Source organism: Echiichthys vipera, assembly GCF_963691815.1.
Source record: "Echiichthys vipera genome assembly, chromosome: 15".
NCBI classification, from domain to species: Eukaryota; Metazoa; Chordata; class Actinopteri; order Perciformes; family Trachinidae; genus Echiichthys; species Echiichthys vipera.
In genome coordinates this window covers 21,944,489-21,968,167 of record NC_139840.1, presented here as the reverse complement: position 1 = coordinate 21,968,167, position 23,679 = coordinate 21,944,489, and the positions used below count along the sequence as shown (strand labels likewise).

At 41.3% G+C, this 23,679-nt stretch overlaps 1 protein-coding gene across 1 annotated transcript in view; it reads right to left on the bottom strand.

Moving 5' to 3' along the window:
• Window positions 1–2,882: 2,882 nt before the first annotated feature.
• LOC310957976 (MAGUK p55 subfamily member 7-like) overlaps window positions 2,883–23,679 on the bottom strand; it is a gene marked incomplete at both ends in the record, with an annotated part of 20,851 nt that continues 54 nt past the window's right edge. The window contains 16 exons of the mRNA XM_083928744.1: window positions 2,883–3,113; window positions 4,256–4,399; window positions 5,346–5,454; window positions 5,631–5,724; window positions 5,830–5,910; window positions 8,234–8,407; window positions 11,595–11,639; window positions 12,307–12,365; window positions 12,488–12,684; window positions 13,324–13,398; window positions 14,461–14,546; window positions 14,685–14,766; window positions 17,274–17,408; window positions 20,258–20,338; window positions 21,820–21,897; window positions 22,842–22,960. Of these exons, the coding sequence (XP_083784870.1) occupies window positions 2,883–3,113; window positions 4,256–4,399; window positions 5,346–5,454; window positions 5,631–5,724; window positions 5,830–5,910; window positions 8,234–8,407; window positions 11,595–11,639; window positions 12,307–12,365; window positions 12,488–12,684; window positions 13,324–13,398; window positions 14,461–14,546; window positions 14,685–14,766; window positions 17,274–17,408; window positions 20,258–20,338; window positions 21,820–21,897; window positions 22,842–22,960 (1,790 nt within the window). The remainder of the gene's footprint in view (window positions 3,114–4,255; window positions 4,400–5,345; window positions 5,455–5,630; window positions 5,725–5,829; window positions 5,911–8,233; window positions 8,408–11,594; window positions 11,640–12,306; window positions 12,366–12,487; window positions 12,685–13,323; window positions 13,399–14,460; window positions 14,547–14,684; window positions 14,767–17,273; window positions 17,409–20,257; window positions 20,339–21,819; window positions 21,898–22,841; window positions 22,961–23,679) is intronic.

Genomic DNA, 23,679 nt, shown 5'->3' with positions numbered 1-23,679 from the left:
AATAATGTTGTGGGGACATAAATGTGTTTACAAAGTCACATTGTGGGGACTCGTTTCCCTTTTGGGAACAAAATGCAAGTCCTCATAACGTAACTCATTCCAAGTTAAAGTGAAGACTAGGTTTAAGTTTAGGGTAAGGTTTAGAATTAGAAGTGATGGTAAGGGTTTGTATAAGTCTACAGGAAAGGAATATAATATATACAGCCTATCAAAGGGGCCAAACAGCCAGTAGTCTTCTTTATCTTCATCTTAAACCGCTTGTCCCTGTCGGGGTCGCGGGGGGCTGGAGCTGATCCCAGCTGACATCGGGCGTGAGGCGGGGTACACCCTGGACAGGACGCCAGTCTATCGCAGGGCACATAAAGACGAACAGAGACAGACAACCATTCACACCTACAGGCAATTTTTAGAGTCACCAATTAACCTAACACATACATGTCTTTTGACTGTGGGAGGAAACCGGAGAACCCGGAGAAAACCCACGCAGACACTGGGAGAACAAGCAAACTCAACACAGATGGGCCCCAGCTGGGATTCGAAAAATTCATTGGGTCCTCAAGTAGATTTTGCCACATTTAGATCTTGTATTAGTTCTAATTTAGTAGATTTGAATAGCAGATTATGTATAAGCAGCTGTTTTTTAACCTGGCTTCACCCGATTGATGTATTTGCACAATTCGCATTTGCTCAGCATATTCATCTGGGAACTCTCCTAGGAGATCTTTTGGGAAGGGGCAAAACTGCTGGTTGCTGATTGGATAAATCATCTGTCTATCACCAACATATGGGCCAAATCAACCAATCAGATCAACGAAGCGTATATGGCTCAAAGCTCAGAAAGTAAACAATGACAGTAATGGATATTTGCACTTTGTGTAACGTGAATTTACGGATAAACGGCACAATTTAAGTTTCCCAGTGATAAAATGTCAATGCAGGTCATCTTTAGGTGACCTGAGTAAGAGGACCACAGGCAGAAAATAACAAACCGGTGAGTGAAATACTTCTCTAACTTGCTCACATGTTTACAAGTTAAACTACATGTTGGCGTGTAACAGACAAATGTGTCATAAGGCCGGTGAACAGTCACTAATGTGAGATCTATGACAATATTGCAAGTTTGCTAATATTAGCGACAGTAACATTAGCCACAATAACGTTCTTGGACCAAAACTTGTGTGTATTTTGTTTTTATTGCTAACAAATTCAACTTTATTTGTAAGAGGAAGGTTGTGTTATTTCCTCTTTCAAGAGTTCTCTGGCTTTAATGTTTCAATATCAGGAACTATTAATGAACTAAAACCCTTTTTCCCTTTCATGCTTTATGTTTGTAAAATGAACTCCCATATACTTTCAGCATGTGCCTTACCTAGTTGTAATTTATGAATATTTCATGCAAAGACAAAGATATTGTTTAACATCAGTCGTATTTATTTTTACATGCTCCGAATAAGACAGTTACACCATTGAGCCAAATTATCCGAGACCGATTGACATCATACTTCTGTGTAATGTTTGAAGTGGGAGCTGCAGTGAACATAAAAACGGTGGGTTTTCATTGGATCACTTCGGTGTCTTAAATGGCATCGTTATGATCTCAGAGGGTGCCTGCAGATTCTCAGCGGTGTGATGAAGTTATACTGCCACGCTTTGGCTAAGGTCGGGCTTCAGGCCTGGCAGAAATGCTGCTGTTGTGTCCCGACAGTCTTGTTTGTTTTGGTGACCGGAACACACTCATCTATTTGTGACACTGACAATAAGTCTGCCAAAGTAAAATAAACACCTGAGACAACATGGCGCGCACTATTTATCCCTGCAGGCTAACCCGCTATAGAGTCACCAAGCTTTTACAGTAAACTTTTATGTGCAGCCGTAACTTTCTCTCTGTGCATCTGCGAAGACCCGGATCCCTAGAAAGCCATTACCGTCTCCTGGCATCACGCTGCTCCCTCTTCCTCCCAAACATGACATGATAGACACATTAACACTCCTTCACACCCAATTGAGCGCAGCATGCAAAAAGGGGGAAGGAAGCACCATGAGTGTGGAGGAATGCAGCGATTAAAAATGAGTTAAATTAAGCAGCTGGTGTGAAGGAGAACAGTAGAAATCTGCACCCGACAGGCAGCTGTGATGGCCAAATATGAGTATTTGTTAATGGACTGTCACTAATGAAAACTTCTTTTACAATTAATGGTCCATAATGGAGCAGATTTTCAGTGTTTAATGCTTAAAAATACACAAATGAAACCCTTTAAAATATTTAACAAACAAGTGTATGCAGTAGAATAAATATAACTATATATAAATAAAGCATCTATACAATTCTGAAATTTGCAGCCATGAAACAGGTTTTTCTTCTTCTTCTTCCTTTACAGCCTTTTATTGATTGTTATCTCGTCTGTGTCCCTATTTTATACATCATGTTGTTGGCCAAATTCCTCCCTGACTGCTACTAATAATATTTCTCTGGTGTACATTACAGTTAATTGACGTGCGGCAGCTGTCAGAATAATTACATGCTGATGTTTGCGACTTGGCAGGGAAAGATTACACTCAGCCACAAGCTCTGGAGTTTCCTTTTATCCCTCTTCTTCTCTGCCCTGCAAGACGACGTTACTTCAGCCAAATGCCAACAGAAAGTCTGGCTCTTAGACAGACAGAGAGAGAGAGAGAGAGAGAGAGAGAGAGAGAGAGAGAGAGAGAGAGAGAGAGAGAGAGAGAGAGAGAGAGAGAGAGAGAGAGAGAGAGAGAGAGAGAGAGAGAGAGAGATGGATTGCTTAATTAAATGCACACTACGGAAAACTGTGGTAATCGAGGGACTTGTTTACAAACAGAGAAATATTTAAAATATGCCGAAAATTCTCTGTTGAGTTCAAAGTTCAAATCCAGCTGTCCAAATGACCACAACTACTCCGCATCTTTGTCGGTGAAGAGCCAATCCACTCCGCAGGAATCCAATGGACTTCTGCCTTTTCCACCTTCTCCAGCTCCGCCTTCAGCTCTCTGAACGCCACGACGATATCTCCGTTGACGATCACCTTTTCAAACAGGTGACCGTACTGGCTCTCCATGGTTTCGGCCAAGTTAATCATGTCCTCAAAATCCTCCTCCTGTGAGAAAAGAACAGCTGAGTAAATAAAATGTAGTAACACGATGCTCGTAATAGCTCTATTCGGCTCTTTTCATCGTTTGGTTTGCGTGTCCTTTGATTAACCATAGAGCAAAGAGATGAAAAGAATCTGCACTAAAAACACGGAAGATTAATGATGATTTCATTGTAAATGGGACAAATAATGTTGATGGAAACAGAGCAGCTAAGGCCTGACCATATGGTGACATCCTCTGAGAAGCCGTTTTTACAGAAATCTGCACATACTGTAACCTAACAGGACAAGGAAAGGATCCCGTGACCATCCAGCTATGCTGACCAAAGCGTAACACGTCGTTTCATGCTGGGAATAAAGGATAAGAGGCCTTTTCACACCAGCTGGAGTACAAGTTGAAAGCACAGCCCCATAAGATATGCCTGAACCCTCTAAGGGATGTGGTCCTTGGCACTGGGCAACCTCCATCTGTGCTGCAACACAGGTGTGTGACCCCACGGGTTTAATAAGGGCAACACGGGCAGCCGGGGTCAAACAGTGAAGGAGAAGCCAGATGGGGATTTATGAAAGTGACCTAGCATCTTTTTGTCATGTCTAAACCACATGTTTCATCAAACATACGTGCTGGTGTTGTGAGACAAGTGAACGCCTCATTGAGTCAATCCAACACATATACATTACACACAGACACACAGACACACACACACACACACACACACACACACACACACACACATACACACACACACACACACACACACACACACACACACACACACACACACACACACACACACACACACACACACACACACATACATACACACTATGTAACCTTTCTAAATGTACTCACCTGTACGTCAGTAATGGAACAAGAAGCCACCCACTAAGCAGCCTTTGACTCCCCTGTCTCTTAAACGTCTCTTAAATTCAAACCACAGGGTCAACCATGTGTAAGGCAAGGTGTGCACATGAGTGAGGGAGTTCAGGTGTGAGCATGTCTGCGGGGTTGGGTGGGTGCTTTGAGGCCAAGGTGTTTGACCTCACACTGCCCCTGCATGTTACAAGACATGGTACAAGCACCTGACTCCACACATGTGCCCGGCGCAATGTGTTTTAGTTTCTCGATGTGTTATAGTTTGTCTTACTGAAAAGATCCTGACTGACTTCTTGTCCTCTTCGTCGCAGATGAACTTGGCTCTCCGTCTGGTGAGGCGTAGCTCCTCTATACGCGGGGGCTTCAGGAACACCACGTATGGTTTGAATTCAGGTGTGTACACGTGCTTTATTTTCTGTGGTGACAGAGGAAAAAAAGGTCAGCTGAAGGTAGAAGTATTTATGGAACAATAAGCTGTCGAAACAATGTGGATTTCAGAAATGTTGAATAGCCTTAAATGGTCATTTTGTGTTGAACAAGGAGACTGCCAGGCACAGGCCCATGGGCCCATAAGGTCAAGGGCTCTGACTGATAAAAGGTGCTGCAAAATGACCACAGTAAAAAATGACTATAGGGATGCCAAAATGACCATGAAGAGATGCTAAATGACTGGAAATAGACACAAAAGAATTAAAAATAGATGACAAACCACCACTAAAAAAGATGCAACATGACTAAAAATAGATGTTAAACAATCAGAGAGATGCAAAACAATTACAAAAACATACAAAACAACTAAAAATGGATGTGAAATGATCAAAAAGAGAAACAACACGACTGCAAAAGTCTTTGAATTTGGGTGCCTTGTTCCTAGATTGGGGGGCCTCTTACACGTCTGCGCCCAGGGGCCCATCGTCTTAGAATCCATCCGTGCTTGTAACTGCTAAATCCACTGTTGACGTTGGGAGAGTGAAGAACGTTATGTGCTTCTTCTGATACACATGGAGTTACCGGTCGTTAATTTGGTAAATGGCAGGGCGTAAGAAGTCGAGGTTTGCCTATATCAGACCGAACTGTCAGTTCAGTACAGTCTGTTTCCATCTTCAGTCTGACATTGCCTCCACTCAAACCGATTTCCGTGGGGGAGGGGGATTAAGGTTTTTCTAAACAATCACTAGAGACCACTACGAACACTGCCAATAGTGTTTGATGGAGGACCTGACCAAGAGGGAAGCTTCACTAAGTATGAAGCACAATGATTTACTCGGAATTATTTTGGCTGAAAAAAAAAAACCCTCCTCAGACACTCATCATCCAAATGCAGTTGGCTGCGTAAACATGATTAATGGCACAATACTCACATTAGGGTGCACATCCAGGAGACACACCTTGCCCTCAGCCATCACTCTGTGCACAGAGTCTAGACTTGTTCCATAGTAGTGTCCTCTGTATCTCCCATATTCTATAAATCTAAATGCAGAAAGAAACAGGGACAAGATCAGGCAGGAAAAGACAGTAAGAGAGCATAAAATGGGGATTAGACATCCCTAGAAATGGTGGACATTACTGTGAAAAATGGTGAGGGGGTGGGACTTTTTTTAACACCATGGGAAAGGAAACGTAAAGAGTGACACCTGCTTATGTACCTATGATTGAGAATATCCTCTTCGAACATGTGAATCGACACAAAATGATAATCCACCCCTTCATTCTCCTGCCTCCTCTTCTCACGCGTGGTGTCTGAAAGAGAGCAGGACGGGAGGCTAAAGAGACGGCTCTGAGGAGATGAGAAACCATTGTGTGCGCAGGAGGATAAAGGTGAGAGTTTTGGAATGTCTGTCTTACACGGCACAGTGACACCGTAGCGGTCGGGGTCCGAGAGCAGGAGCCTCCTCTTCAGTTCGTTGACGCCAACGCCGCTGGGCCCTTGAGACAAAGAACAAAACACTGTGTTCTGTATGTGGGTATTAATTCCCAATATCACCGTGCATTCACATTTTCCTCACAGGTCCGACATCACCATAGGCTTCGTGACCTGGTGACACATCTGTCTTTATCATCATAGCAGGAGAAAGGGAGCGAGAGAGAAAGAGAGAGAGAGTCAGACAGACAGACAGACAGGGCTCTGATTTCATATTGATTTCAGTCTGAAAATTATTCTCCAACCATGCCCTGCTCTTTTTCTCCGCCGGTGTCTCTATCGAACGTTAAATGCTCCAATGCCCTCTGGAAAATCCATAGCATCACATCCAAACGTGACATCTGCGAAGCCACACGGTATCAGTGTCATATTAGTGTAGGATGCACAGGATGAAGCACACACACATAAGCATACACACACACACACACACACACACACACACACACACACACACACACACACACACACACACACACACACACACACACACACACACACACACACACTTACACATACGGGAGCATCTGGGATTTTCTTCTAAAGCAGGTTTGTGCAGCCCCAGATTGCATCAGACTCTAATGGAGTGCCGTCTGAAAGTAGGATTCCTGACATACCTGCCTTTTCCATCACAGCGTTGCATGAGCTCGATACATTACAAAATATCAAGTTTATAGACTCTCCACTCGTACACTGCTGATGTCTTTCACAGATGCTCCACGGAGCTGGAGAGGAGCATCATCAGACTCTGTGGATACTTTCTCCTTGACCTCTTTTTTTTTTTTTAAGAGTTACATGATCTATGGGGCTTAAAGTGGCTGGCAGTCGCTTTCACCAACTTTCCTGGGGCATAACGGCCTTTTGTTTCATTCGAAGTGCGTATGCAACGCAAACAAAAACGGATATATTTCCAAGCTGGTCAAACATTATCCAGCTGGTCCTGTTTTAATGATCCAGGTTTTAGTTTCCCCGTCTATAACTTGCATTGCCAATAAGCTATATATTCTTAATGATGACCTCCAGTCAATGAAGAGCCTTCGCAGCAGACAGTAAAATGTAATCCAGAGTCGGGGTAAACTCCAACTCAATTAAAGAGGTCTAAATCTAAATCCAAGATGTCTTAACTGTTCCAGTTTTAATGATGGAGCACTTGGCTGACATTATGAGGGATCTTATTCACCATCCACTCATCCCCTTCCCTCCATTCACCTATCATTTATCTGCTCTCTATCTGGTTTTGCTTTTGCACCTCTTCAGCTCGGTGTCTTTCTCTCCTCTCTGCCTTCCTTCTTCTTGCATCTCTGCCCTTCTCTTCTCTCTTCTTTGATTTCCCTCAGTCACAGACGACCTACAGTTGTTTCAAAATGTGACATTAAAAAGACCTTCAGCAGGGTTCAATGTAAAATTCCCCGGGGAGAGATATAGCTCAAAAAATACATAGAGCAGGCCTGTAGGATTGGCAGAGAAGTGAATCTGGGGTGGGCCACTTGGTAACTTAAGAGAACACAATATATTCTGACTTGGAGTTCTCTGACAGTGTTTATGTGGTTCTGATGGGAAAGGATTGTTTTTGCGCTCAACAGTGGGGACATAAATCTTCATCAATGCATTACCGTTTTCTTTTCATCAACAGCTGCTTCAATAATGCCGTACTTTTAGTAAATGGGATCATGTTGTTTTTAAAAGGCAGTAAGATGATATAAAACAGACCACAATAGACCACAATGTGCAATACTGTACATATAACCGCAGTAACTACCATGCTATAGACATTGTATACCATGTTGTGAACATGTTATGCATAGGGTACATCCATGGATGGATTACTGAAGGGGCCTACTGGGTACAGGGCTGGGGGCCCAAAGGGTCAGGGGCCCTGACTCACAAAAAAACCAACACAAAACAATCACAGAGATGCTAAATGACCAAAAACATAGACAAAGTGACTACAAATTATCCCAAACTACCATAAGGAAATGCAAAATGACTCAAATAGATTCAAAACCTCCAGAAACAAATGCAAAACAGACGCAAAATGACTAAAAAAGGACTCAAATTGACTAAAAACAGATGCAAAACAAATTAAAACAGATGCAAACAGTAGACTCAGAGACTCTTTAGTGTGTGTTGTTCCTCTGTAGACGGGGGCCTTTCACATGTCTGTGCCCAGGGGCCCAATGTTTCATAATCCGTCCATGAGTATATCACACTAATTGCTCAAAGACTAATAGGAGTGTATAATACAAGCTTTTGGCATTGTTCTTTCAAAACAAACTTTTCACGCGAGATGGGAAATTGATGGCTTTTTCTGCATGTTAAGCTCATACGTACCAACCAGAACGACCAGACGGTGTCTGTCTTTGGGGTCTCTATGGTAGGGGATCACCTTCATGTAAGTAGGGGGACGAACTGAGCCGTGTACCCCTGTGCTCCATCTCCTGGACCGAGCCGCTTCTCTGGCCCAATTGCTTTTTCTCCCGCGTCGGAAACTCCTTCTTAAACCAGCTGGAAAAGAGAAAGAGTGAACCAGGTGTATTGTTGAAAACAGGAGAACAGCATCACTGTGAAAGGCCTTAAACCTGCATTTAGTGAGCTTTTGGCCACTTGAATTCAACGCAACACAACATCTGGCATATTATCAGCTTATAAGGTTGATGTGGTGAATGTGTGAGGAAACAATCTTCTATTACTTTACACATCCAGCAGGTACAGAGCATTAGCATTAGCATTTGGAGCCACCTCTGAAATGTACGTCTATTATTCCCTCTCATTTTAGCTCTGTTTTCAAGCTAATTGCTCAAAGGCAGCAAGTTCACCAGCTATTACTAACTTTGTCTGTCTGCCATTCGGTGCTGGGCAGGATGCACACACAGGATTTTTTTTAGGTTGAAGGAAGTGGTGAAAGTGAACCAAAACAATTAGCTGAAAGAGGCCAAACCAGTTTGTAGAGCAGAGGGGAACTGTAGAGTCAGGTGACAGTTCGACATGGGTTCATTGCTATGAGTGACCCCTTTGACCTTACACAAATCATTCGATCCGTTGTTAAAAATATTATATGACATATTATTCTCTTAATTCTAAGCAACTGGACAAGAAGAATGTTAAAACTAGGCCATATTTATCCATCATGATGGTATATTTGATCAATTTTCATGGTATTTACCTTTATTTTGGTCAGATTTTTGAGATAACTTGCGTACCTTTATACGTTAATACGTGTGTGAGGCTTGGTTTATTCAAGACTTCATTTACTTCCACTATTCAGCAACACTGCTTTCCTTTGTGCACCACTTGGACATATTTTGAGAGGACCATCTAAGAAACCATCAACACTGCCACCAAAACTCTGCTGTCAACCCCCTTTCCTGAACAGCACAAATCTGAGTCAACAGACGACAACACGGTCTGTCACGCGTGGCCTGTAGACCGTCTGACAGCCAGCGTCTGCCATGCGACTATGGTCTGGCCTGGCCTGGCTTGGCAAGTCGCCGCTCTTTCATGATGTTAACTGCTGCTAAGTGATGCTGCCAGGCTTTCTTTGACGTAAGCTGCAATTTCACTTTGTAAGCATATCTGTCCATTTCCTCCCTGGGCTTCATTTTAGCAAACATGGCACTATGAGGGGAGATTTCAAACTTTTGTTTACATGGGACCTAAGTTGATGATTTCACTAAGAAATGTTAGAGGGCAATACATACTGTACAAAACCTACAGCAAAGGAGAAATCGTATTTCCTAAAAATCAAATAAGTTCTAGAGGAAAACATATCGTAATTGTCAATCTTAAGTAATCCTGGCAGTGAAGTTACCCATTTGTTACTGAAAAGGCTCTCAGCTGTAAAACCGTAGTACATTTTTGGAAGTGCTGCAACTATTTCTGCTTCACTCTATAGTATGAAATTAGGGTGAGAGTAGAGATAAGACTGAGAGGAGAGTGAATACATGCAATGCATGTCATTAACTGGGCCTGGGCCCTTCCTGTCAAGATGCTATGATATAGGCTGCAGTACACAAGAGTGGAGTGGACGCACATTCGCAGTATTAAGCAACATTTAGGGCACTTAAGTGGTATGGAATAAGTTTTTACTATTTAAAGGAATAGTTCGACATAATGGGAAATACGTCGCTTTCTTGTGTAGAATTAAACGAGAAGATCAATACAGTTGTCATGTCTGTCCGTTAAAGTCGCTGTAAAATGGAACTTAGTGCCTTTTTAGACAAGAAAATGGGAGGAGAAAATGAACTTTGTTGGAGACCCGTCTCTGTCTCAGCAACAAACTCTTGAAAGATCTGGCAACACAGCGCAGCTATCGTCAACTAACGTTCGTAAACGCCTCATGTAATTACTTTTTGTAATGTTAATATGGCTGTTAGCTGTGTAAATATCCAATGTTAGCGTAAGAAAATATATAAAATTATGCAAATTTAACTTATCTTTCATCCACATGACGCCAAATTAGGAGACTTGAAGTGTATAACATTTTATTCCACTGGCGCAGCCGAAAATGTACAGTCACTCTTTGCTTTTACCTTGCACCGTAGCTAAATTCTCTTAATATCACAAAAACATGCACGCTTGCGACTAACTTTGCTAGTCAGATGGTTCATCCAATCACCTGCCAGGTATGTTTTAAAAGTGCCTGCACTTTTTCCAAACAGTTTCAAATGACGTCTGATCTGACGAGCAAGGTTAGGTAAGGTTAGCACAGCACAGGAAAAAGACTAGTTAGCTTGGCTCAGAAAGCAGCACCATAGACAGCACCTCTAATGCTCACTAACTGTCATTTGTTTAATTAAAACAAAATAACAAGTTGGCTTTAAAAATGTTTATGTGCTTCCTCTTTATGCTAACCTAAGCTAACTAGTCCTTGGCTTTAAGCTCAATATTGAACGGACCAACATCAGAGAGGTATCTATCTTCTTACCTCATTCTCAAATAAGAAAACAAATAAACATATTTCCCTGAATTTTGTAGTTATTTGTCTGTCCTTTCAAAGAACAGACAAATAACTACAAGCAATCTACAAAAAACCTTCAACCTGTGAGCCAGTCCCCCCCTTCACCATGCTTTTACTTGTGTATCTATTTCCCTTCTCCTTGGTTGTGCAGCATCGATAAAGGTTTACATGTCAGACAAAGAGGAAACACAGAGTCTGGAGCACGTCATCAGGTGGAAGCTGGCCTGGGATGAGATGAAATGCACATTATTAAATGCACATGACTTTTGGAGCTGATATAATGCAACATCTGTAATTACCTTGCCTTGTAAAGACGTCAGGAGCCTTTTACAATCAGCAAGTGCACACCCCCATATGCACATCCTGCACTGCTCACATGCACACACGCAAACACACACAAGCACATCATATCCAATCCATGAGATCAAGACAAATGGGATAAATGGGAAGGCCATAACCACATTTGCTGTTCTAGCCCTCCCCCTCAAATCCCCCAAAACCACAAAACTACATCATCATATGAACCGGTTTGTACTGTTAATATAACCAGGGCCCTCTTTTGTTGCTGGTTTTTCTCCATCTATTTTTATTGCTAAGTTTAATATATATTCAATATATGTGTCTTGTTGTGAGCTGTCATGCCAAATTGTCCTGAGTTCTGTTGTCCTGTATCATACTGTTCCCTTTTCCAGTATGGAAAGTGGGATTTTGAGTGGAACAAGTCAAACATCTCACCAATATGGATCCCTGTTATAGCTCCGTAGTCTACATCCTCCACGACTGGAAAAACAGGAAGAGAGAAGAGGAAAGAGTGAGGAAATCGCGGACATAAACCACAAGGGGATGACACATGCATTGCTCTGAAATTTCATACTTAAAGCATTAGCATATGTTCTGACCCAAATGTACTAATATTTTGCTTTGGAAATTCTAATAATAGTTTTATTTAGAAATGATATCCACAATTTAGAAACATTAATAACTACCTTACTCTTACAAATGGATTGTTAGCAAAAACTAGTACACTGAAGAAGGCCAGATGCTATAAACCTGCTTGAAGGAACATTTAAAAGAATTCTCTCCATTTTGGAAACACAGCGTTATATTATCTTTGGATAATACACCTCTTTATATCTTTAAAAACCCCAAACCAAAACCTAAATCATACGCATGTGTTATATGATGTAAATTATGCTCAAGGTAAGTTTTCGAAAGCAAATTCAAACAGACAGTACCTTCCCCCTCATCTGTGGAGCATGTGGAGAAAACAAAAGCAGTGAGTACAACAGGAGGCCAGCAGAGCTCACCCGTGACCTCGATCTTCAGACATGACCTGTCACCTCTCAGCCTAGCGCTAAAGGAGCTCTAATGTGTTTATTGGAAAGTGTTAAAAGGTTTTTATTCTTTTCAGGTGTGGTGATTTTATGGACAAATTTCGGCTTGTCACCTGGTAGTTTGACTAGTCGAGGCTTGAACAGGGCCTTAGGTCGCTGTACTGCAACTCTCCTGCGGAAAGCAATATACACTGGGCTATATCAAAACAGTATTTAATCAAAATGTCTTATAGATATTATGGTTTCAAGTGAGTGAACATGTTGCTGTCAAGTAAACAAGCGTAAAATGAGCACCTCTCATGGAGCTGCTGCGAGGGGATCAGCCCTGCCCGAGTGTTGCTCTCCCCGAGGCGACAGGCCTGCCACCAGGTGTCATCATCCATGCTGACAATCTGGAGGACGTCGCCCCTTTTAAAGGCTATCGCTGCATCCTTGCACGGAACACTGGGATCCTCTTTAGGGTTATAGTCATAAAGAGCCCGCATAAACAACTGCGGAGAGGGACATACGTTCATGTTTTTGCCTTCAGTTAATTCCCACTCCAGCTTTGTGAACTTTTTCTGTATCCTGGCAATGGACACAACATCTTCGTCTGGTGCTTTTTTTCACATTTATTCAAAGATCATAGAAAAAATTAGTCTTAATCCATTGAAAATGCTCCTTGCTCTAACAGTTTCCAGCTTGGACATCCACTTCATGTATGAGGTGGTAGTGGCTGAGAATCCTTCCTAAACTAAAAAAAAAAAGGACATGTGGAACTTGAAATTTTCCACATAAGGTGCGCAGATTCATTGTTAGTGTTAAAGCGTTGAGCTGATGTGGCTCAATGCATGTGATGTGTGCAAAATGATAAATCAAGTGTTTAAATGACCGAAAGCTGTGAACTGTAACGGAGTAAGTGAGTGTCTTATCCTTGACTGTCTGATCTGAATTTAGTGCTTTGACAATGCACTGCTGTAGTGACAGCACCATGGCAAAAATACAAAAATATAACCAAACACACAAGATACCACTGATTTCATCTCTTTTTACTGAAACCAGCTGGGCAGCTTTCTCCATGCAGTCATAGAGTGCATGCTAACACTAACACAGCACAAACATACAGTATGTGTAGTTAATATTTACTGTACCTTCTTTTTTGATGACACTTCTTCCTTGGAGGAGGCAGGAATGATTTTGAATGTAACTTCACCCTGAGAGCGAGCCTGCGCGAGAGCAGTTACAAGAAGTACTTAGATATTTCAGGGAATTCTTATTACTTCTTACTATTCACTCCTGTTTGAGTAACTTTGCTAAAAACTACAGTGCCCAGTTGTTTTAGGAAATGACTGAGATATTTTCTTAATCAAAGCTATGAAATTTAAGTTTTACATCTTTAATCGGAACGAATACTGATTGGAGGTGATAGACAAAGACATGGTAGAGAAATTGAAAGGTATTGACACATGAACTGGGGCTTTGTTGGTTTTATTCATGTCAGACTTATTCTTAAAGTGCAATTCTGGCGCAAAATCATCCCATGGTCTTTTTTGGCACTTAGATCAAATAAGCCATCAAGAGAGTTTTTTTCCTGTATAAACTAATAATGGAGAAATCCAGGAGAGTCGCTAACAGCCGGACGTGGCTAACACTGATTAGCTCTGGGCAGTACAGTGAAGGCATTAAAAGGTCTTTTTTAACCACTAATAAAATAACACCAAACCTCTGCAGAAGCATGAGAAGAGTCCCTTCACATAAAATAAAGCACCAATGGGGCTCCTTCCTTTTGGATTGACTTTGGTAATCGACTTGAATGGACTTTACTATGAGAGGAGCTGGTACAGGGGCCAGTTGATAAGTCTTTCAAAACACTCTTTTAATAAACTCTGGGATTCACTTACTACGTTTTCTGTGCTTCCTTTTATGTATAAGTACTCTTCTCATGCTGCTGCAGAGGTTTGGTGATATTTTGAGCAGTATTAGTGGTTAAAAAAGACGTTTTAATGCCTTCACTGTACTGCCCTGATCTCATCAGTGTTAGCCACGTCCGGCTGTTAGCGACTCTCCCAGATTTTTCGGTTAACAGTTCTTACACAAAAAAAAAAAAACTTTCTTGATGGCTAAGTGCCGAAAAAGACCATGGGATGATTTTGCGCCGGAATTACACTTTAACACTGAAAAGAGGAAAGGAAAAGTTGAGAACAAGAGGAGAGAAGGAAACAGAAACATCCAATGAGGAGACATTGAATCAAACAACGTGCCCGTACAGGGGAGAAGGCGAGACTAACCAGAAGAGGAAGGATCTCCTTTGGCTTCCTGTGCTCCAGTGAGACTCCATTCACCTCTTTCAGCTCGTCTCCTTCGTGGATCAGGCCTTCAAAGTGTTGGAAATACAGTACAATGTGAAAATTTGGACCTCATGCTCTTCTCTGTAACATGCTTTTACTAAAGCACCATCATTATGCTACTATAACCTAAAATAAAGGTAGTGTGAGAGAGTTTTTCAGCTTACCACTTTTATCAGCTGCACCTCCTCTCATGATCCTGGCCACAACAATAGCCCCGGTGGATTTATCCCTCTTAATTGTTGCCCCCTTGAGGTTGGGGATCAGTGAAAGAAAGGATGATGGACAAAGCAGTCAAGCGATGGACAGTGAAAATTGTTGGATTTATTACAGTCCAGACAAGCTTCTTATTTAGAGTATTTGTATCAAGACGGCTTTGTTTATTTGGCTGACTTCATGTAACACACAAAGCGCTGGAAAAGGTTATCCAAATCAGCATCATTTTCAACAGATGTTATTGATGTGGAGCAAATCACAATGGAAAGAGCATCTTGTGTAGCTGACTACAATCACGCTCGGGTGTAACCCCGTTGTCTGGAAAAACGGGAACATGCTGGATCGATCAAAGAGGCCGTGTCAGAAAAAGGTCAGTCCCCTTCCAATCTAGTTTTGGGATCAATACAAAAGTATGTTCTCTATTATTGGTCCTAAGCACATTCTGCTCTCAAAGCTCAAACACTAACACACAAGAATATATACACACTTTAAAGAATGTGCATCATTAAGTAAATTATTGTCATATTTTACTCTCAAAGTTAACCTCTCCACCATAAGGGTTATTTTTTGCGCTGTTTTGTTGTATTTTATGAAGGGGATGTTTGAAAAAACTTGTTAACAGATTTCAATGTAAGTAAGGCCACAAGAAACAAATGTATTTTGATTTAAATCCGGGATTTTTACCTTTGTGTGTGAGGGTGTTTTTGAACATTTCTGCTAATGAACTACTGGATCTACTTGAGTAAAAATCAAAAAACCTGGCAAATGTACTCCACAGCTGTCCGCAACTATATATATTTTATGAAAAGCATGATCCAGGCGCAGATAGAAAAAATCTGTACTGTTTTATTATTAAAATAACAAATTTAGAGGATTTTGCGGCCTTGGCGGAGGTATGCGCTCTTTGTACTATGATTCGTTTTCAGTCCATTTTCACTTGATCCAGGAAATTTCCAGAAATAAGTGACAATGGCTCTGAACCGCGTGGAACAAGGCAGATCATTCCAGTAGTATCAAGAAAATTAGCTATGATTAAAGACCTTGAAACAAGTTGATTTACATCAGAAACAGAAGATAAATGATCCCAATCCATTTTAATGCTCAATGCGGCTTTAAAGGACTCATTTAAAAGACGTAGCCTTGCAGTGGATATACAGTACATATACACATGTGTAAATCTGCACACACACAAACTCACACAACAATGCTGAAACTATGTTGTGCGTCACAGAAGATATATGCCAACAAAGATGTGGAAGAATTGACGCTGAACATTCCTGTCTGCTGCAGGAAACTTTTTTGTATGTTTCCTGTCATTCCAAGGGCTGCAGTCCTGCTACACCTTGGCATACATGGCTTTAGCAGTCACGCAGTTTGACAACATGACATAAATTCAGTCACCAGAGAATAATTCAGCTGTCACTTGAGTATATAGATTTCTTTGAACTGCCTGTGTATGTCAGGTACCGTGGCTGGACAAATTACAAATGTCTAAGTTGTCCTGTTACATGGTTGTCTTAACTTAAATACTTACATTTGTGTTTGTTTTGTGTGCATTACGAGACCAGGTAGACCAAATTAGAAAGGCAGTGGCATTTTTATTTGTTTTTAGAGTCATATGCTTTAAAGACAGTTATTTATATTTATATTACAGTAGAGTTATTTACTTTCTTTATTTGATTGATTCCACTGACATAAATATGCAGCTGGAGCCAGCATGAGCTTAGTACCAGCTGCGACAGCAACGCTGCTATTGTTTTTACCTTGTGAGTCTGTGTGTGTGTGTGTGTGTGTGTGTGTGTGTGTGTGTGTGTGTGTGTGTGTGTGTGTGTGTGTGTGTGTGTGTGTGTGTGCGTGTGTGTGTGCGTGTGTGTGTGTGTGTGTGTGTGTGTGTGTGTGTGTGTGTGTGTGTAAGTATGGGGTGCCGATTGTGTGTGTGTCATGGCAAAATGTGTCCTGGAGACACCTACTGTAGCAGGAATTACCACAGAGGTGGTTTGAGTATTTTGCCAAGTGTGATACCGTGATAGCTTTGCAACTGTGCAAGATACACAGGTAACAAAGTCACGAAACATTACAGGTGTGTAGTGGAGATAAAAAATAAGGGCCAAGTTCCATAATGGGTGTGATCCAAGCAAAAGGGGGTGGAAGTAGAGGTGTAGAAAGTAGGGAAAGGGCCATTGCCCCACTACACCGATGGCCCGATTTGGGTTCGCATCTGGTGTGATCCCATCACAAGATCTCTAGTCTTAGCTTAGCAAAGAGGTTTGAAATAGCAAAACAGCTGGCCTGGGCTTCCAACAACTCCAAAACCTACTAATTAACATGTTCGATCTCACTCTGGTTGTGTCAAGAAAATAATAAACAAATCAAGCCTCTCAACAGAGCCATGCTAGCTTTTTCCTGTTTCCAATGTTCTTTCAAAGCTAAGCAAACTGTTTGCTGGCTTTAGCTGCACATTTAGAATGAGACAGACTCTTCATTTAAATGCCTATCTATCTCATTACTAACCTCTGAAACATAAACACATTTTCACTGACCAGGGGGTCTTTGGTTTTGACCAGACTGACAATTTTGACTGAATCCTCTTCCTCCTCTAGTACATCATCAGGTACTGGCAGCAGAGAAGGCTCAAAGTCTCTCTGAGCTATCGCGTCATGGACAGACAGCAGACTCTGTGGAGGAAACAGAAATACAGTGACGGTGCTGATCTGCATTCAGGTATGTCTCTTTGAGTTCTTAGTGCTGTGAACAGATGTGGCACAGTGTCTAGCATCCTCTCATGCATCTCACTCTGTGTGGAAAAATGGCTCTGGCTGAGGCCAGCAGAACACTCCAAACAAAATGGAAACCGACGTGCTGGCTGTCAAGCTGCTGTCAAATTCAGCATTGTGAACAAATGCCAGTGTAATTACTGCAAAAGTCAGTTCATTTAATGTCGTCAACTTAAGATGGAAGCGCCCTGAAGAACCACTATCACAAGTTTTACCAGGACATGTTTAGACCAACATTTTAAGGCCAACTGGAGATGGTTACATGTAATTGTAAGCTGGTAAGCACTCAAACACAAATGCCACCAATCTGTTGACTAATTGAAGGTGACTGAGACTGTGCAAAAATTCCAATAAGTTTGGCTGGCCTGCCTGCACTTACTACGATGATTGAATCCAAATACAGCACTTTATTTTGGTCGCAAACCTTCAAAGTTGCCGGTGCCAACATGCCAAATTTAATTTTGTCTGGAATGTCCTGCCAGCCTGTGGGCCACCTGAAAGCAACCCCCCACACTACTAACACAAACAGTCACACTGGCTCAGCTCAAACAACACAAACTCCAGTGAAGGGACTGTGCATTGATATTATATGAGTCACTATCAACGCCCAGACAGTTCACTTCAGTTCATTCTTTGTAACTTTGGCCGTGCAAAAAAAAAAACTCCAGGTTTTTTATTCTGGTTAAACAACAGGTACAATTTCAAAAGAAGGGAATTTACTGTAATATTGAAGAAGGAGAAGAAGAAGAAGAAGAAGAAGAAGAAGAAGAAGAAGAAGAAGAAGAAGAAGAAGAAGAAGAAGAAGAAGAAGAGGGGGAACATCTGCTCATCAACTTCATTTTAACAATCAGCCAATCCGTCTGTCAGTTAGTCTACTTATCCGCGTTGTCCATCAACGGTTGCTCTGCTCGGAAGCTGCCAGCGCGTGAGCAATGTGTCTCTGGCCACTTTCAGGGACAGGTTTTCAAAAAACAAACATTCATTCACAGAATATTATACCTTGAGTCTCTCATAAGTATGTGTGAGCTCCTGCGTTAGGGCCAAGAACAAACAGGTCATTAAGACTGTTTAAACAAACCTGTTAGTTCTCGGCTGCCTTCAGCTCCTCATTAAGAAAAGCCACAACTCCTGCAGCTTACTGGAAAACCATGCGCCCCGTGTGTGTGTGTGTGTGTGTGTGTGTGTGTGTGTGTGTGTGCGTGTGTGCGTGTGTGTGCGTGTGTGTGTGTGTGTGTGTGTCTGAAATATAACTGTCAGCAGATCTAAAATAAGGAAACATGCATTTTAGTAGTCTGGGCCTCTACATGAGTGAACACTAATAAACATAACTAGAGAGTCGATTAACTTCAATTCCGGTGTGGTTAATAAATGTCAGCACCTCTGAGTGGGCAAAATGATTAGGTGACATACATTTAAATAGAAGTTACAGTTGGATTAATGTGTCGCTTTGTGTGACCCATATAGGCCTTTTGATGTGTGTGTAAACAGAACATCAGAACAGTTCAAATGAAGCATTCCTGCAAGAGAAATCCTTCCAGAAATGAGTTGCTCAGATTACAGTTCTAGTGTTAGCTTTGTCAAGAAAAATGACTGAACATGTAACCGCACCATTCATGAGTAGGTTTCCTTTATTGTTAATGATCCATTGGGGCACTGAAGTAGAAGGAAGCAAAACAAATGGATTACATTCTTGCTTCATAAATGGTCCGTGTGAATGGCAATTACAGGATATGCTTCAGTAAGAAAACTGCACTCCTGCACAGCTTTGGGCAGGTTTATGTGTGTGTGTGCGGCAATATTACATATATTAAGAAGTCGCTTTAGGGAACAGTTCAACATGTTTGGAAATACGCTGATTCGCTTTCTTGCGAGTGGATCTCTGTCTGTTATATATTAAGCTTGAGCTAGCAGCCAGTTAGCTTTATAAACGTAGAATAAAGATTATTAAACTTAATCATGTCTCCATCTAAAAGCAACACAAGTTTGCTTACTGGCACTCGTAAAATTCACTTATCCGCACTATATCTGATTTGTTTGATTTGTACAAAAACCAAAGTGTAAAACAATGACATATTTCAGAGTTAAGCTGATACATTTTGGACAGAGCAAAGCTAGCTGTTTCCCCATGCTCCCAGTCTTTTATGCTAAGCTAAGGTAAGGTAACCATACCATGGCAATGGGTAATTGGTAAACATGATACTTCTCTCAGATATATAGTAACCTGAAAATAGAGGGAAACCGATAACTAGATGTAATGTGTAAATTGTGAACTTTAGGTGCAGGTTTAATTATTTTTTTTATCTTTAGAGTAGTCTTTTTGCTAAGCTAAGCTAGTAATCATCTCCTGTCTGTAGCTTAATTTTTCAAAGTTTAACTATCTACATACATAGGAGGAAACAGCTAGCCTAACAAGTTATATCTTATTTGTTTAATCAGTACAAAACGGAAGTTTAAAAATGTCAAGTTGCAGTTATTACTTGTCTTTGTGCTAAGCTAAGCTAACCGGCTAATAGCTGTAGCTTCATATGATCATACATACAAAGGAGTGGTACCAATCTTCTTTAATAACTACTGGAAAGAAAGCAAACAAGCGCATTTTGCAAGACGTTGAATTATTTATTTTAAGAGTGGTGTTTTTAATTGGTAGGCAATGACGTCATTTAACTAGGCAAAGGACTATGGGGGAATTTTCGGTCAACATACTTGTGAAGCTACAGGAACACATCACCATGGAAGGAAATACTCTTCACCTTAAAGTTGGGTTTGGAAAAGAGGGCAACCAGTTCTTTGACTTCATCTCTCCAGCCTTGGTATATCAGCTCCTCTGCCAACTGGAAGCAGAGAAAAAGAGAAGGAAGGGCAGGATATATTTTTTATAATTAGAGGTACACATTTATATCATAGCCTGAGTGAGGTTTGCTCTCGTCTACGCTGCACCGGCCAAGAGAGACAGAAACAAGCAGGGGGACAAAAAGGGTTAGTGAAAGTCAACTTGTATCTGATTCAGACTGCAACGACACATCATCAGTACTCTCATTATTTCTACACTTTCATATGGCCCTGTTCACCTCATCGGGATATGATTTGTCTGCGTTCCTGTTTTTTTTTTGGTTTTGTGTCTTTTAGCCACCGTCGGAAAAAAAAGCTCCCGAATGTTCAAGGCTACACGACAGCTGCGGCGACAGCTAAAACAGAGCAGCCTTGACCATCAGCGGCAAGTGGAGAGGCGGCGAGTGACTGTGTGCAGTCGCCCGTCTTGTCAAGCATATTACTGTAATGACTTCTACTGCTTCAAGATGTAGAGGCGCACTCCAGAGACACAATGCATGAAGGTCATTAGTTTCCACTGTGAGCAAACAGAAGCCTCTCTGAGGGGAAACAGACCCATGGTTTGGCCCTTCCAGTAGGTCCTGATGATTTAAGCCAGGCGGAGAGTGGCTGTCGAACAGAATCTGAAGCAAAGGGAGTGAAGAGAAGGAGATGGAGAGAAGTTTGGGGGAGAGGACAGGGGTAGATAGACAGTATGGAAACATGGCAGGGAATACGGTGCGGAGGGTATAGGGAGAAGACGAAGGAAAACAAATGGAGAGAAAAGGGGACATGATTCAGAGAAAGGGGAAGAATAGAGATAATGGAAGGAAGGTGGTGTAGAGAAGAAAAGGTGAAAGCGTAGCGTAAAGGAAAAGTGTAAAAAGAACATCCTTGTTTAACACTTTGTCCAGGAAAAAAGAGGAATCAGGAAATGAAGGTTCGAACATGACCAAAAGGGTTTAAGGAAGGTACTGTAGTGCGATGCGATGGATATATAGGAGTGATTGGTTGGTCACAAGAATGAAGAGGACTGGTATACGAAATTTGATGCACATCTGAAGTGAATAGACGCTGGTCGTGCCTTCTTTGAGTCACAGCTGCAGTGGGAGCGCTCTCTGTCACTTCATCTTAAATGTGAAATTAAGTGTATCCCTCCAACCTGAAACGTTAGACTACACACAAAATGATTCTAGCAGCCTTTTGCTCGGCACTGTTGTCCTCAGTGACCTAACTCCTGGCATGCAGATACGAAACGGTATCTGCTATAAAAGACAGCCTTTCGAGTGATACAATCCGAGCTGACAGATTTTCGAGATAACATTTCATAATTCAACGCACATAAGAAGGACTCTACATTCCATCCGTGCTTCTGTGTGACAGCAAAGTCGTCCATACGTGGAGGAAACCATTCTAACGATGAAAAATCCTCCCTGTTTCCCCCCCTGCGGTCGAACCGTCCAGCACATCTATCTGCAAAAGATGTTTGGAGAGAGTCGCTTACTTCTGAGGCCAGACTCGCAGAGTACTCTTGGACCGGGATGGGGCTTCGCTTCTCAAAACGCTTCAACCGCTCATGGATCTGTCAAGTCAGAACAGCATCACAGTAAAAGTTTCTCCGCAGTGAAAAGACACTTTAACTGCAACTGAAAGTACATCTACTACCACTTCTGCTACTAATAACATTAATTTATGATGACAAAATATTATTTACTTGTACTAAATTATGCAGTGTACAAGGACTGGAACACAGCAATTTCAAAATAAAAGTTAAAATGCTTAATGTAGTTTTGTTTATGTGAAACTGCATTTAAGTGATCTGTTTCTAGTACTGTAGATCATTTTGGGGTATTCCACCACTTAATATTTGTACTTTTCCACTAATTGTATCGATTACCAAACAGTATAGACAATAAAGTAGTTAAGATTAGCTCCATCTTGACCAGCTGTAACATTGTAATGCCACTTTGATACTAATGCATTCGTATAAATGATTGAGTGAATCTTTATTGCCATTATACAGGATGTACAATGAAACTTTGTTTGACTATTCTCGATGAAATAAGACAAAATAACTTAGACGTTATAAAAGTAAAAAATATAAAACGCACACATGGACATCGACAAAACAAGACAAGAGCAGCAGTGTATAAAAACAAAGTGTCAGAATGGTGTCAGTGCAACTTCAAGTAATGATTCTAATAATAAGCTATTATGAGCTTATACATACTTTTAATATATAATATAGAGTAACACTGACAGGAGCCATGCTTCCTGTTAACATTATATAGAACATGTATAGTATTGTACTGTTACTTTTGATAATTTAGGTACATTTTGCTGATAATACTTGTGAACTTTGACTTAAGTGACACTTTGATTATACATGTAATAGAGTTTTATTGTGTTATGCTACTAAAAACGCTGTATTTTGCTCCTTAAACAAGTTAATAAGTCCATGTTGTGACTGAAACGGGTGGATGTAAACAAGCACGAATCGCTGTAGCGCATATGTTTCTTCTTCACCTTAAAGAGCAGGTGAAGCTTCTTCTCCATCAACATGCTGTGGAGGAACCTGTAGTCCTCCTCTCTGTCGGTGTGAGACTCTGTTCCAGACATCACTGATGATAGCAGCCTGCACACGCCTGCAGGGGGCGGAGCAGACCATGGCCACACGTATAAACATACACACCATACGTATATATTATGCATTTACGCTGCTTGTTTTGAAGGTTATGACGCGAGGTCAAGAACCCAAAGAGGTAGGTTATAGGTCATTTGTTTTTTTATTTTCCAATTTTGCATTTTTTTTCTATAAGGGCAGGATAAACTGATCAGGAAGGCTGGCTCTGTGATTGGCTGCAAACAGGACACTCTGGAGGCTGTGGTGGAGAGGAGGACACTGAAAAAACTGTTATCCATCATGGATCATCCTCTCCACCCTCTCCAGCTCACACTGGTCAGACAGCGGAGCACCTTCTCCAGAAGGCTACTTCAGCTTCGCTGTCGTAGCAACAGATACAGGAAATCTTTCCTGCCACAATCCATCACTGTATATAACAACTCTCTCATCTCTGCCTGACAGAGAACTCTGCTCTCTCTACTGTTTTGTTGTATATATTATTATTGTTTATTGTTTATAGCACACTGTGCACTGTATATTTACACTATGTATATATTGGATTCTACGTATGCTATGTACAAAGTGTTTTATTTGCTGACCCACTGCTGCTGTTACAAAATAATTTCCCAGTCTGGGATCATTAAAGTAATTCTATTCTATTCTTTTCTATAAGGGAGGAAAAAGAAAAAAGAACCTTATCGTGGTCAAATTGCGGACACATTGTCTATCGTGAACATGTAA